This window comes from Salvia hispanica, chromosome 3 (assembly GCF_023119035.1).
Source record: "Salvia hispanica cultivar TCC Black 2014 chromosome 3, UniMelb_Shisp_WGS_1.0, whole genome shotgun sequence".
Lineage (NCBI taxonomy): Eukaryota > Viridiplantae > Streptophyta > Magnoliopsida > Lamiales > Lamiaceae > Salvia > Salvia hispanica.
Window position 1 is genome coordinate 34,265,245 of NC_062967.1, and position 14,020 is coordinate 34,279,264.

At 37.4% G+C, this 14,020-nt stretch overlaps 1 protein-coding gene and 1 long non-coding RNA gene across 3 annotated transcripts; both read left to right on the forward strand.

The window, feature by feature from the left end:
* Positions 1-6,704: 6,704 nt before the first annotated feature.
* Positions 6,705-7,706, forward strand: LOC125216862. The gene is made up of 2 exons (XR_007175473.1): positions 6,705-7,129; positions 7,210-7,706. It is a non-coding gene; the product is annotated as an uncharacterized LOC125216862 (long non-coding RNA).
* A 1,931-nt stretch (positions 7,707-9,637) lies between these two features.
* Positions 9,638-10,846, forward strand: LOC125216860 (ammonium transporter 1 member 2-like). 2 transcript variants are annotated; one of them, XM_048118634.1, is made up of 2 exons: positions 9,638-9,805; positions 10,029-10,846. In XM_048118634.1, exon 2 carries the CDS (start codon positions 10,088-10,090, stop codon positions 10,658-10,660), a length of 573 nt encoding a protein of 190 aa, XP_047974591.1. In that variant the 5' UTR covers positions 9,638-9,805; positions 10,029-10,087; the 3' UTR covers positions 10,661-10,846. The 2 variants fall into 2 exon arrangements, with proteins under 2 accessions (XP_047974591.1, XP_047974590.1); XM_048118633.1 differs by lacking the exon at positions 9,638-9,805 and having other exon boundaries at positions 9,834-10,846.
* Positions 10,847-14,020: the final 3,174 nt, after the last annotated feature.

Sequence of the window (14,020 nt, forward strand, 5' to 3'; positions counted from 1 at the left end):
TCTGCCGCGCCTCCGTAGGCCAACTGCATGATTGCCGCCGTGCACTTTTGAATAGGGGTGTGGCCGGGTCTGCCAGCCGCATCGTGCCTGAAGCGGAAACACAGATATTGACGCTCTAATGCCCCAACGATGCGCATAAACAACTCCCTGCGCATTCTAAAACGCCGCCGGAACATGTTGGCGGGAAACCGCGGGTTCTCGAAAAGTAGTCGTCGTATAGCCGCTGATGTGCAGCTACGTGATCCCGATCAATCACTGCTCGGTGGTAGACAACTCGTGGAGGGCGAGGTATCGCCTGCTGTTCCACCATACGCATGTACCGCTCCATCTCGCGGTTCATGTTGGCATTCATAGCCTCGTTCATCCTCCGTTCGTACTCCTCAAGCATCCCCACCACTACCACCACTACCACCACCGCTAACACCCGCGTTACTCATCGCGCGATGATGCTCTTATACAGAAAGTTAGAGAGAGAGAAAACTCGTTAAAACAAGTGGTGCAAATGAAAATGAAACGAAAATCGCGTTTATATAGGTTTGTAAAAAAAAAAAAAAAATCGGCGCTGGCCGATCGCTGGCCGATCGGGCAGCCACAATGGCGGCTAGCCGATCGGCTAGCGCATCGGCCAGCGCCCACCAATCGGCCAGCCCACGCCGATCGGCTGGCCGGTATACCACTGGCCGCCTACAATGGTTCGGCTAGCCGGTCGCTAGCCGACCATTGCGGATGCTCTAAACTTTATTTCTCGATTAAAAATCAACTGCAAGAATTCATTTTTCACTCCCAAACTTTATTTCCCTATAAAATATCGGCTAAAATCAATAATTCACACTCATCTTTTATAATTGCTTGGTTTTGGTTTCCATATACTCCCTCCATTCCATTAAATATACAATATTTGGGAATCGGCACGGATTTTTATGTAGTGTTGTTTTGTGACTTAATGAAGAGAAAGTAAAATAAGAGAGATGAAAAATTAGAGATAGAGATGCTTCTATTTTAGGAAACGTTTCATGTTTAATAGGACAAACTAAAAAGGAAAACGTTTCATTTCTAATGGGGTAGAGGAAGTACAAAAATATGAACCCTTATAATGCTATAAGTCTATAACACTATATAATGCTACTAGTATTACTTATATAGAGGGAAACTCACATGCATGAAGATCACTTTGTGGTGATATTAATATATGTAAGTGGAGTAGTACAATTTAACATAAAGCAGTGTAGGTGAAAGAGATGGATGACAAAATCGCCACTCAAAAACAAAAAACACTTGAACTCACTAGGATTCTTGTTTACCTCGTAAGAAAGAAAAAAGAAAAGACAAGACAAGAAGTGAGGTGAAACCTTATCCTAAGTAGAAAATGAAGCACATTGCAGGCATCAATAACAATTGCTGTGATCACACATTATTTTCAAATGTAATAATTCATTCACTCCAAAAATTTATTACTCTACAAAATACTGCTCCCTCCTTCCGTCCTCGTTAAGTGTCCACATGTAACTCGATACGGATTTTAAGAAATGTAAAGCCAGTAAATTGAATAAGTTAGTGATATATAAGTCTCACCTATAGTACATATTAGTAGTTTTATAGTAATAAAATGTCAGTGGAATGAGTTAATGGAATATATGACCTACTTACCATTTATGTAAAAAATAAAAGTGGACTCTTAACAGGGGATGGCCGGAAATGGCAAAACTGGACACTTAACGGGGGACGAAGGTAGTGATAACTACTAAGTACAACAATTCATTCCCACTCCAAAAATAGTTTATGCTTCAAGAGAAGTGAGACCTTGTATATTTTCATTTGGCAAAAAATTATTGGTGAGATATAATACCAAATCAATATACATTTGCCATGTAGCAAAATGAAATTCTATCGACGTAGATATAAATATGAAACTAGTAACCATTTATTAGTATTATTATTTTTTCTTTGAACGCTTGCGGCTTACACGAATAAACATGTAAACTGTGAAGAACACCTTTACACAAAAAAAATCGTACTAGTAAAATGACTTTTTGTTTTTATTTGCATAGCCTGAAAATTATTATTAGTAGAAACATGTCCAAATTATGGGAATTGATCCCCAAAATTATTAGTATTAGTAGGCATGTCCAGTTGACCCTACATTAGTACATTTGTTCATGAAAAGATTCTGAAACACTCGCTAGTTTTCCTATAATAAATAAATTAAAGAAACGAAACGAGAAGAGAATTGTGAGGGTGAAGGGAAAAAATATGACAAGATTCACTCCAAAACTTTATTTCTCCTTAAAATAAACTACGTACTACTATAATAATTCATTCTCACTCAACATGATCATCCCTAGTGGGAAAGAAATTTAAGTGCGCGTAGGGCCGGTCATGTTGAAGAGTATAATGCGGATAATAAAAGAAATAAAAAACTGTATCGACTATATTGGAGTATTAGACTTGAATGAATTCTCTAAATGATTATACAATCTTTTATGGGCTTCAATTCAAGCTATACATGAAAAATATATTCTAAATCTACAAGTATCTTTTTTTTTTATTTGATTTTCCATTATCTTTAACTGATTTTCTCCGTTATTCTTAATATAACTTCATCTTCTTGATTTCTTATTTTCTAATTAATTGATTTCTCCATTCCAACCGATTGCAACTATGAAATTTAGCTTTGTTAACTTTATGTATGCTATATTTGTAGTTCATGGGAAAAATGAATTTTTTTAAAATTTCATAACTTTTAAGGCAATTTGTCCTAAATTGGTCAAAGCCACATATACTTTCCCGCATTTCCACATAGGAATTCAGACTAGTCACGTCTGCGTAATTTTACTGGAAAATATTAGGGTCGAGTCACAGTGATGTGAATCCGGGTATTCACAATCATAGGATGCAACGACATCGAGGGCCATGGGTTGATTGGGGTCCGAAAAGAAGGTGGAGATATGACAAGGAGCCAAGCCGGATTCGAAGGTCTGACTCAAACCAGAATTTGCCTATCAAAATGATGTCCAAATGCTGTTCTAAGACCACCATTATCTTCATCGTCAAAAGAGCTTCGCGTGAGTACCTTACACGCCTCAATCGGAGCTCGAATGAGGAAGTTATGGCCGTTTGACGAAAGTCGCGCAGAGCTGCCAAAAATGCCCGGCCACAGAGAAAACGCCCGGGCAAGCCCCAAAACGCCCGGGCCGGGCGTTTTGCCCGAAAATGTCATTTTTTAAAGATTTTAAAGACTATTTTCCCTATTACTTTTGTTTTAGTATAAATACTCTTTTGTAGGGTTTTCATTCTCAGCTTTTGAATATTTGTAAGAGACAATTTCTCCATATTTGAGAGCTCACCTTCTTCATCTTTTGAAGACTTATCAAATTCCTTCGGGTTGCATTCGATCTTTTGCCGGGCTAAGGTTGATTGTAAAGGTATGCTTGCTAGTTCTTGTGTTGCTAGTTTGTGGAGCCATTAGGTGTTTGTATGTGAAAGTGCCTTTGGGATTTCTTTCTTGTTATTCACCTAAATCATAACACTAATCCATCCTCTATCCTTTTATCCATTTTTCTTGTTCCATTTCTTGGTTTATCTTGTTTATTCGTTGGGTTTATTTACAAGAACAAGTCCGGGGCAAGTTCATGAGTCTTCAATCTAGAAGATTCACATTATTTGGTATCAAGAGCCATTGGTTCTTGTTCTTGTAAGCAAAAAAAAAAAGAAAAAAAAAGGATAAATTCCTCAAAGGGTGAAAATTGTTAGAAATTTGTCAAAAAAAAAGAGAGATCTCAAATTCTATCCATGGGCTTTAGCTATAAATTGATATATGCGTTCTTGGGTATGTCAATTTGATTGTCTAAAAGTTGTAGGCCAAAATTTCATCAATTGTTTGGTCTATTGTTGTTGGTTGAAATTGTGCACACAAAGTATTTGTTAATTTGTCCCATTGGCTTAGCTCTCTACTTTCACTAATCTTGTGGCTTCTTGGACTAGTTTTCACTTGCCTAGTTGTGTATCTTGTTTGTGCTATTTGTGCAACCCTTGGGATTACATCATCGAGAGCAAGTGAGGGAGAGTATCTAGCCACTAAATCTCTAAACCTTCCGAGAGACATTGGGTGTGAGTTTGGGGAATTGGGGACATACTTTGTGGGTTGGGAAGTGAGCTCCTCACTAAAGTCTCCATTCTTGGGTGTGTGCGTTGTTTGTGTTATTAACAAAAGGGATGTGTCCCTAGTCCTCTTTATCTTCTTTGTAGGTACCGAAAATGCCACCACGTACGAGGATTTCTAAGCACAATTCGCCTAGAAGGGAGGATGGGGACGACATCGCGTCCACATCCGACGACACCCTCAAAGAGATGTTTTCCTCAATCATGAAGGAGATGCGCGATGCGCGGGGAATCATGAATTCTATGCAAGAGGGATTTACGGCATACCATGAGAATATATCTCTCATAAGAGATCGAGTTAGGCATAACCATTCCATAGCACCTAGTGACCGAGAGAGACATGATAGGAGTGACTACAAGTCAAGGTATCACGATGATGGACTTGATAGAGGGAGTAGAAGGGAACAAGTACCAAAGTTCCATGGAGAGTCTAACTCTAAGAGGATGAATGATCATGGTCATCTTAAGGTGCATGAGTGGTTAATAGGGGAGGAAGTCTCAAGTAAATCAAGGGAGAGCTCAAGCCCTCGAAATTATGGTGATGACACAAGCCGAAGAAGCATCCCACCAAAGAAGGTGGACCGATCTCATCCTAGCCATCACACGAAGGTTTCATCGTGGTTGTCATCTAACTTCACTCCTTCAAAGAGCTTGTATCAAAATAAGTGTGGCGATGTTAACCACTTTGTTAAAGAGCATGTCAAGCATAGAGTGGATTTTGTTGCCGATGATGATGAAGAGTCTTCCACGGCCGTACATGGAGAAAACGCTCGCCCAACTTTCAATGATGGCATGTCTAGCATAGTGGAAGCCGAGGACAGGAGTGAGCCATTAAATGCACCTCAAATCTTGAACAACGAACCAAAGCCACATGAGGTTGATAATGGGAATAAGCACTTGAGAGGGAATCGAGAGAAAGAGCAAAAGCTAGAAAATGAGAGCATGCTTCAAAAGCAAATAGAGCGTGAGAAAAGGCGAAAATGTGAGATGCAAAAGCCAAGAGAGAGTGGTGGGGGTGAGTGTGAATCAACACTTTCAAGAGAGAAAAACCACAAGCATGTGAGAAAAAAAGGTTGCTTGTTAGATTCTAAGATCACCCATGGGAGGGCTCTAAACCACCCTATCATTTTTGCCCTTGGTGAGGAGAATGACCTTTATTTCACTAACTCTTACTACTTGTCTTTTCTCTTGGATGACATTTTGAGACAGGAATTGGAAGGATTGGAATGTGAACCTCGAGTCGTGGATGCACCGAGTAACTTCTTACCGGTGATGAACTCATGGACGCAAGGTCAAGTTGAATCACCTCTTTCCCAAGGTGAACTTGATCGGGATTTGAGGACAAATCCTTCAAAAGAAGGAGGGGATGATGTGAATCCGGGTGTCCTAGAGAATAATCGAAGAACCGGATTTGAGGACAAATCCTTTCACAAAGAAGGAGAGGATGATGTGAATCCGGGTATTCACAATCATAGGATGCAACGACATCGAGGGCCATGGGTTGATTGGGGTCCGAAAAGAAGGTGGAGATATGACAAGGAGCCAAGCCGGATTCGAAGGTCTGACTCAAACCAGAATTTGCCTATCAAAATGATGTCCAAATGCTGTTCTAAGACCACCATTATCTTCATCGTCAAAAGAGCTTCGCGTGAGTACCTTACACGCCTCAATCGGAGCTCGAATGAGGAAGTTATGGCCGTTTGACGAAAGTCGCGCAGAGCTGCCAAAAATGCCCGGCCACAGAGAAAACGCCCGGGCAAGCCCCAAAACGCCCGGGCCGGGCGTTTTGCCCGAAAATGTCATTTTTTAAGATTTTAAAGACTATTTTCCCTATTACTTTTGTTTTAGTATAAATACTCTTTTGTAGGGTTTTCATTCTCAGCTTTTGAATATTTGTAAGAGACTATTTCTCCATATTTGAGAGCTCACCTTCTTCATCTTTTGAAGACTTATCAAATTCCTTCGGGTTGCATTCGATCTTTTGCCGGGCTAAGGTTGATTGTAAAGGTATGCTTGCTAGTTCTTGTGTTGCTAGTTTGTGGAGCCATTAGGTGTTTGTATGTGAAAGTGCCTTTGAGATTTCTTTCTTGTTCTTCACCTAAATGATAACACTAATCCATCATCTATCCTTTTATCCATTTTTCTTGTTCCATTTCTTGGTTTATCTTGTTTATTTGTTGGGTTTATTTACAAGAATAAGTCCGGGGCAAATTCATGAGTCTTCAATCTAGAAGATTCACATTACATAGTCTGAATGAATTCATGACTTTGAATGCTACTTTCTTAGTTCATGAAAAAAAAAATGAAAAATCACAAAGAATTGTGACTTGTAGATTATTTCTTCAAACGCTTCCGGCTTACACGAATTATACCAAATGTGTAAAATCATGTATGTAAATAATATCTTACAAAAAAAAATCGTGTATGAGTATAACGACTATTGTTTGTATTTGCATAGCTACAATATATTATTAGTATGACGTGTGATCCATCCAACATTTGCTCGTGATAAGATTCTGTAATAATAAGAAGAGTAGAAGTGAGGGTGAAGGAGAATATCAAAACTTCATTTCTCTATAAAGTACCAACTTGCAATAATTCATTCTCACTCCAAAACATTTTATTTCCTAACATAACGGATCCCATGAGCTGAACAGCCTCCTTCATCTGCGGCCGCCCGCCCGCCTCTCAGAGGCAACGTATGCCACCGAACCCACATACCTCCTCTTTCGGCCTACATGGTCTTCGCCATGCGCCAACTTGGTCCAAACCAAGCACACGATGAAAATCTTGCTGATCACTAGCGTTCCCAACGCCATTGTCGGTTGCATAAGTTACTACCTCTTCGCCTTTGGTGGGCCCTTCAGCGGTTTATTAGGGAAACATTTCTTCGCTCTCAGCAATTTCCCCTCTCCCGCCGCGGATTACAGCTCCTTCTAGTATCAATGGCCTTTTGCCAATGCTGTTGCGGGTAAGTATTTATCGCATTTTCTCCTTTATTTTTTTTTTAACTTTTAGGGGAATTTTTTAATGTTGAGTTGGTGGTTTTAGAAAATATTTGCCAGCAACAGCAATGGCAAAAGCCCATTGACACAAGAAGCTGTAATCCGCGGCGGCAAAGGGGAAATCGTTGAGGCGAAAAAGTGGTTTCCAATGAAACCATTGGAGGCCCCACAAAAAGCAAAGAGGTAGTACGTAGCTAATGGCGCCGGCAGCGGCGTCGAGAATGCTAGTCAGCATGATGTTTTTCATTGTGTTGTTCGTTTTGACTGGGAGCCGACGCAGCTAGAGCAGGACGAAGACAGTGTATGCTGAAAATAGGAGGAATGTGGCGCCGATGGCATAAGTTGCCACTGAAAGGCTGGCTGAGACGGTGTCAAAGCGGCCACAGATGAAATAGTTTACTCAACTTGAAATATTCTAGTGACGATGCTATGTAGGCTGTAGCAATACTACCACCACATTTCCATTATTTAATAATCTCTCTATGTAACGATGGTTTGGACAGTAAATTAAAGTTATTTAATTAATAGAGCGATTAACAACTATAGTATATGACCCCGATTCACCTTATTCCGACCCAAACTATTCTATATATCTTGAATATATTAATCTTTAAAAGTATACATACCTTCGATCATAAAATAATACACCTTCCTTTATAAAAAAAATAAACTAGTTTACCATTTAGTCATCCCTAAAATAAACTACTTACAGTTTTATTAGTGGAGAAAGAGTATCATCTTATTGGAGAAAAAATAGTTTCTAAAATCAAAAAATATATATTCTTATAAGATGGACTAGAAAGAAAGAGTGTATATTTTTCTGAACGAAGTTATGTAAACTTTTAAAGATTAAAAAGGAGTGCGTTAAAATGATAACCCCTCTTAAAATAACATCATATCACCATTTTTAGCCAATCATTTGTACACGTAGACAAATAATCAACTGTCATGTGACAATCATAAAAAATGCTCAAGGGTAAATTTTCTCGGCCAGCAATATCCAATACAATAGAAAACAATTTACAACAATTTTTTTTCGGCCAACAATATCCAAGACAGCAATATCTAATACAATAGACAATAATTTACAACAATTTTCTCTCGGCCAACAATATCCAATACGCTATAGATTGTTGTCTAGCGTTTATACTATTGTTGTGTAGCGTTTATAATATTGCTGGATACGTGGTGTCACAGTATCACTTTAAGAGGTGTTGTCATTTTAACACAAACACATTAAAAAGAGCTTATATATATATGCTTCGGCAAACTCGACCACCTGTAATTACTTTTTATTTTTATATTCCTTTTATTTTATTTTGTTAATTGTAAATCAAAACTTGTGAGACTAAGGCGATGGGAATGGGACGGAGGGAGTAAAATGCAGTAGTAGTAGTAGTGGTGTTTGTATTTGCATAGGTATGACGTGTGATCCACCCAACATTTGCTCGTGAAAAGATTCTGTAATAATGCATCATCGTACCTGACTAGGTTATCCTAAAGAGAAGAGAGGTGAAGTGAGGGTGAAGGATAGTTAGTGGTGTAGAATAATAAAGAGTGAGGGGTGCTGGTGTACGATAAAAGAGAAAAAAAAAGTTTAGTGGTGTCAAAGAAAGAAGAGTAAGTGGTGAAAAGAGAAAAACATAGCCTAGTGGTGTAAAAGAAAAAGCAAATGTGAGTGTTTGATCATACTCCTCCATGGAAATTAATTCTAATTTGTATTTCTCCTAATTGTTTTAAGGGATATCGGCACTTAATATATGGAACTTTTAAAAAGTTAGTTTTTTTCACGAACTTTGAAATTAACAAATAATATTACCAACTTTATCCTAAATTTGTTATTTTTCACCATCAATGGAAAAATTCCGGCAAATAATATCATGATACAGATTTTTTTCATAATTTCTTGACAATAACTTCGAGAGTTTCAAGATTTTTAATCTTAGAGAATAGTTTTTCTTGAAACACACCCTCCAAATTTGTTTTTCAATCTATTAATATAATCGGAATTTTTTCACTGTTAGAAAATAACAAACTCCGGGTAAAGTTCGTGATATCATTTGTCAATTTCAAAGTTCGTGGGAAAAATCCAACTTTTTGAAAGTTCCATGATATTAGGTGTCAATATCTCTTGTTCTAAACATTTAACTACTCCATCCGTCCCCCATTAAGAGTCACACTTTTCCATTTCGGTCCGTCCCCAATTAAGAGTCACACTTCATTTTTACCATAAATAGTAAGTAGGTCCCACATTCCACTAACTCAATTCACTCACATTTTATTATAAAATCAATATAAAAAAATGAGTCCCACATTCCACTTTTTTTCAACCAACTTTTCTTTGCATTTCTTAAAATCCGTGCCCGGTCAAAGAATGACTCCTAATAGGGGACGGAGAGAGTATTTATTACGATGTAGGAGTAGTATTTAAAGCAGGGGCAAGGGCAAAGAAGGTGAATGCTTTGTATGGAAGAATCAAGGAGGCCATTTTGAACACTCATTGGATTCTCTTCTCTTCCTTCACAACTGAATCAATTCCTTCTTCATATTTATGAGGCATTTTTCTGTCACTTATTGAAGGCTCTCTTGAGCATTTCTGCCAGAGTGTAAAGAGCTTCTTGCTTTCGTCTTTGCTCAAAAATGTAAGTTCGTTTTCAGGTTGATTCCTTCACAACTGGAATTAATTCTTATTCGTATTCTTCTAATTGTCATGATGCCTAACATAAGCTTCTCAAAATCTCTATAAATTTCAAATGCAATAACTCATTTCTTATTTATCTATAAAATACATCAACTACTACAATTATTCATTCACTCCAAAATATTTTACTATTTCCCAACATGACTGATCCATGACCTCCACAGCCGCCGATCTCCTCTTACTCTTTGGTTCTGGCGCCAGCTCGGGCCGAACCAAGTACATCATGCTCGACGCCACTGCCGGAGGAATAAGCTACTACCTCTTTGCCTTTAGTGGGCCCTCCAACAGCCAGTGGAGTGCGATAGGCAAGACATCTGTCACGACCACATTGGCAAAAAGCACGGCTGCCTTGACCACCCTATTTGCGAAGAGGCTCTTGGAGGGGCATTGGAATGTGATTGACGTGTGCCATGGGTTGTTGGGACGGATTGTCGCAATCACCTCAGGGTGCTCTGTGGTTGAGCCATGGGCTGCAATTATATGCGGTTTTGTGGCATCTCAGGGTACTCTATTTGCCAACAAGGCTTATGTCAACGAGGTTGTGGCGCTTGAGGGTTGCTTTTCACTGGGCTATTTGCCAACAGGGCCTATGTCAACGAGGTTTATCCGGGAATGCCAAATAGGCCTTACGGCCTGCTCATGGGTGGTGGTCTCAGTCACAATGGCACCGCTGTTCTTGGCGCTCCACAAGTTGAAGTTGCTGAGGATTTCATCCGACGACGAAATGACCACCGTAATGGATGTAACCAACCATCATGGTTTGATTAGAATAAAATTTTGTGTATATCAAGAATAGGGAAGAAAATTGTTGGGAGATAAATATAGCGGAGAATCTGAATATTAGTACAAAATTGTATAGACATGCATTTATTCAAGTTATGAATAAAAAGAGTGTTAGAAGATTGGTGAATATTTGAACATTAATATAGAATAACTGCAATCTGCATTCGACATCGTGCGATTGTAGATATTTCTACCAAAATTTCAGCATATAATTCCATTGTTTAAAGAGATCATGTACGTAATGACTATTGTTTGTATTTGTGCCAATAAATTTTTCAGACATTGCTCTTAAAAATAATAAAAACCTTACATGTAAAATAAATTATTGTTATATCTTGTTTTGACCTTCATGCAAATTATATCTAATATTTCATACATTTTAGTTATATCTCGATTTTTTTTTTTCATTTGTAGTAATTTATATGGTTTCAGAATAGAACAGAAAACTTGAATAAGCCACTGCTGAAATTATAAAATGAAGAAAATGGTACTCTCCTAACTGTACAAAGTACTAATATATATACTATACTATACTGTAGTAAAAGATTATCTTTTCGATGTTAACTTTAAATAAGATACACATAAAATGGTACTCTCCTAATTAGCCATCTATATCATTCAGAGCAATTGCAGATTTACATCCACAATCTCTAAAAAATTTGAAGAATATGAAGAAGGAATTAATTCAGTTGGGAAGAAAGCCAGAAGCTGTTTACATTCGGGCAGAAGAGTGCAAGAGAGCCTTCAATAACCGACAAAGAAATGACTTAGGAATTAATTCGACAAAACATTGACTGAGGAAAAAGAAGAAGGAATTAATTCAGTTGTTAAGGAATCTGTTAGTACGAGAAGGTATTCACCTTAAGGAATAAGGGATTCCAATGAGTCAACAAATAGCCATATTGCTTCTTCCATCCAAAGCATTCACCTTCAAATACAAAATTATAAACATATTCAAGTGTTTGAAACAATTACGAGAAACATATTTACTACACATTTTTAACAAGTTTGGAAAATTAGATATAATTTGCATCAAGGTCAAGAGAGCTATCCTCTGCCACCTCTCCTCAGACGACGATTTCACCGTCTCGCGCCATGGATGTCTCCTCTCGGCCGCCTGTCTCATGCTTCAATTGGTAAGATATATATGGCTTCTCAAGGATGGTTTATACTGATATTCATGCAGTACATTATTTGTTCTAATTATGTTCTTGATATGTATCTTGATTTTGGCTCTATGTATATATAGTGGAAAACTTGACACGTGAAAAAATATCTCATTTTGTTATTTTGGAATGTCTGCAATTTAAAGTCTCATTTATCTCATTTACCTTTCTAAGTAAATGACCTCCACCATTCACCTAAATAACTTACGATCGTATTCTATTATAAAATCAAAATCAATATATAAAAGTAGGGTCCATATTCCACTAACTCAATTTTCTTTTTTTCTTAACAAAGTTAAACATTTTCTTAAAATCCATGCCGAGTGAAAATGAGACTATAAATTCCTTAGGCGCCAATGCCTCATCATCTGTGGCCGCTTCGATGCTCGTATCAGCCTACCTCTCGAGGCAACGTATGTTAGAAATTTGGGCTTCCACATGACTAATTTAATGTGTATGGCTATCTTTCAGTTGTCCAATTAAAGTGATCTATTAAAGATTAAAGTTTGGGCTAAAGTGTATTTATTTGTGATAGAAATAAGTGTAGATACCATAAAGTGATTTTCTATTTGATGAGGGACCGAATAGAAAATAAAGGGGTTTATATTTTATATAAATATAAACTAGGGTTATGGTCCCCAGACGTCAGAAGAACATTCGATATCTCTGTATTCTCTCGGCAGACTATTGCAAAGAATGTCTCTGATCGTTTGGAAGATCCATAGCCGCTGCAAAGCAATTCCATCGTTCAATTCGTTATGGATCAAGGTACGCTTCCGCTCTACAGTTTCTACTCTTTCTCCGCTATTCTTGGTTAATCATCATAGAGAGCTTTATGTAATTGTTCACTCAATTATTACAACAAGTGGTATCAGAGCCACTCTATTGATGATTCTATGAGAATTGGGAAAAAGAAAATTAGGTTTTAATTTTTTGCTTTGTAAATCCATAAAAATTAGGATTTATATTTTATGGATTTGTTCGGTTACTTTGGTGTTTTGCTTTTCTTGATTAAGGATTGCGCGAATATGTGATATATAATGAATTCGCTTGACTACTGTAATTGTAAGAATTGTTTCCGAGTTCTTGTTTGCACAGTCCAATTCCATTATTTATTGAGGATTAATGGTATGATAATTGTTTATTATATGTGTGTCACTAAGCAAATAGGCCGCCGCCACTCGGTTTGGTTATTGTGAATTCACGGGAATTGATTTGTGTATATACAGATTGATGAATTGATGTGGTGGATTCCATATTAATGTATATATTGTAGTTGATGTATTATGCTTTCGTCGTTAATTGCATTGATTTGGAAATACAAACCCATGAATCTTATATGCTATATCTCATCAACATTTGGTATATTTTGGGAATCTTAAAAATTGGTTCTACACGCAAATCGAAGCTTATTTTGTTTGATGTTTATAGAATTCATGGTTGTCTCGGTTTCGTTTTTGTCAAATTTTGTTTGAACTAAGAGTGATTATAAAGAATCCCTGGGAGATTAGTTTAATTCGTGAATTGAATTCTCATGGTTTTATGTGCGTATGGTTTTGATGATGAATTGTTTTATCAATTCTTGATTATATTGTGTGCGCCGAAAATGATTTGAGAAATATATTTTATGTTTACGTGCGTGAGATAAGTAGGTATACATATACACATGGTGAATTGAGTGTTTAGCATGATTTTCTTTTACATATGAAAAGAAATATTTGGATTTTCGCTCCTGCTTTTGTTGTGAATCCATAAAATTTAGGATTCGTGTTTTGTGGATTATTTGATTGTTTTGATGTTGTTTCTGGATGTTGTGTTCGTTGGTTACGATCCTGGGAACATCAAAATTCAGTTTTTTGTCGATTTTTGTGGGAAAATCGAATTTGAGAAAAATTGTATGGAATCCCATTAGAAGTCAGCAAATTGCGATTTGCTGGGGAGCTATTGTGCTGGCCGTAAGGATTTAACGACTTACTGAGTTTGCAAGGTATGCAAACCCAAAAATGCCTCGTTGGCTAGCCACTATATTTCAGAAAGTTAACAATGACTTGCTTACAAGCGTTTATATTCGGTTTTAAAATTTTAAATTCAATAATTTTGGTGCTATCTCATGTTCCTTTATTGATGTGTGTATTTTAATGCGAATATTAGTCGGCCCAAAGGAAGATTATTATTTGGCACGAGATACACTCATACCTTTGGTGATA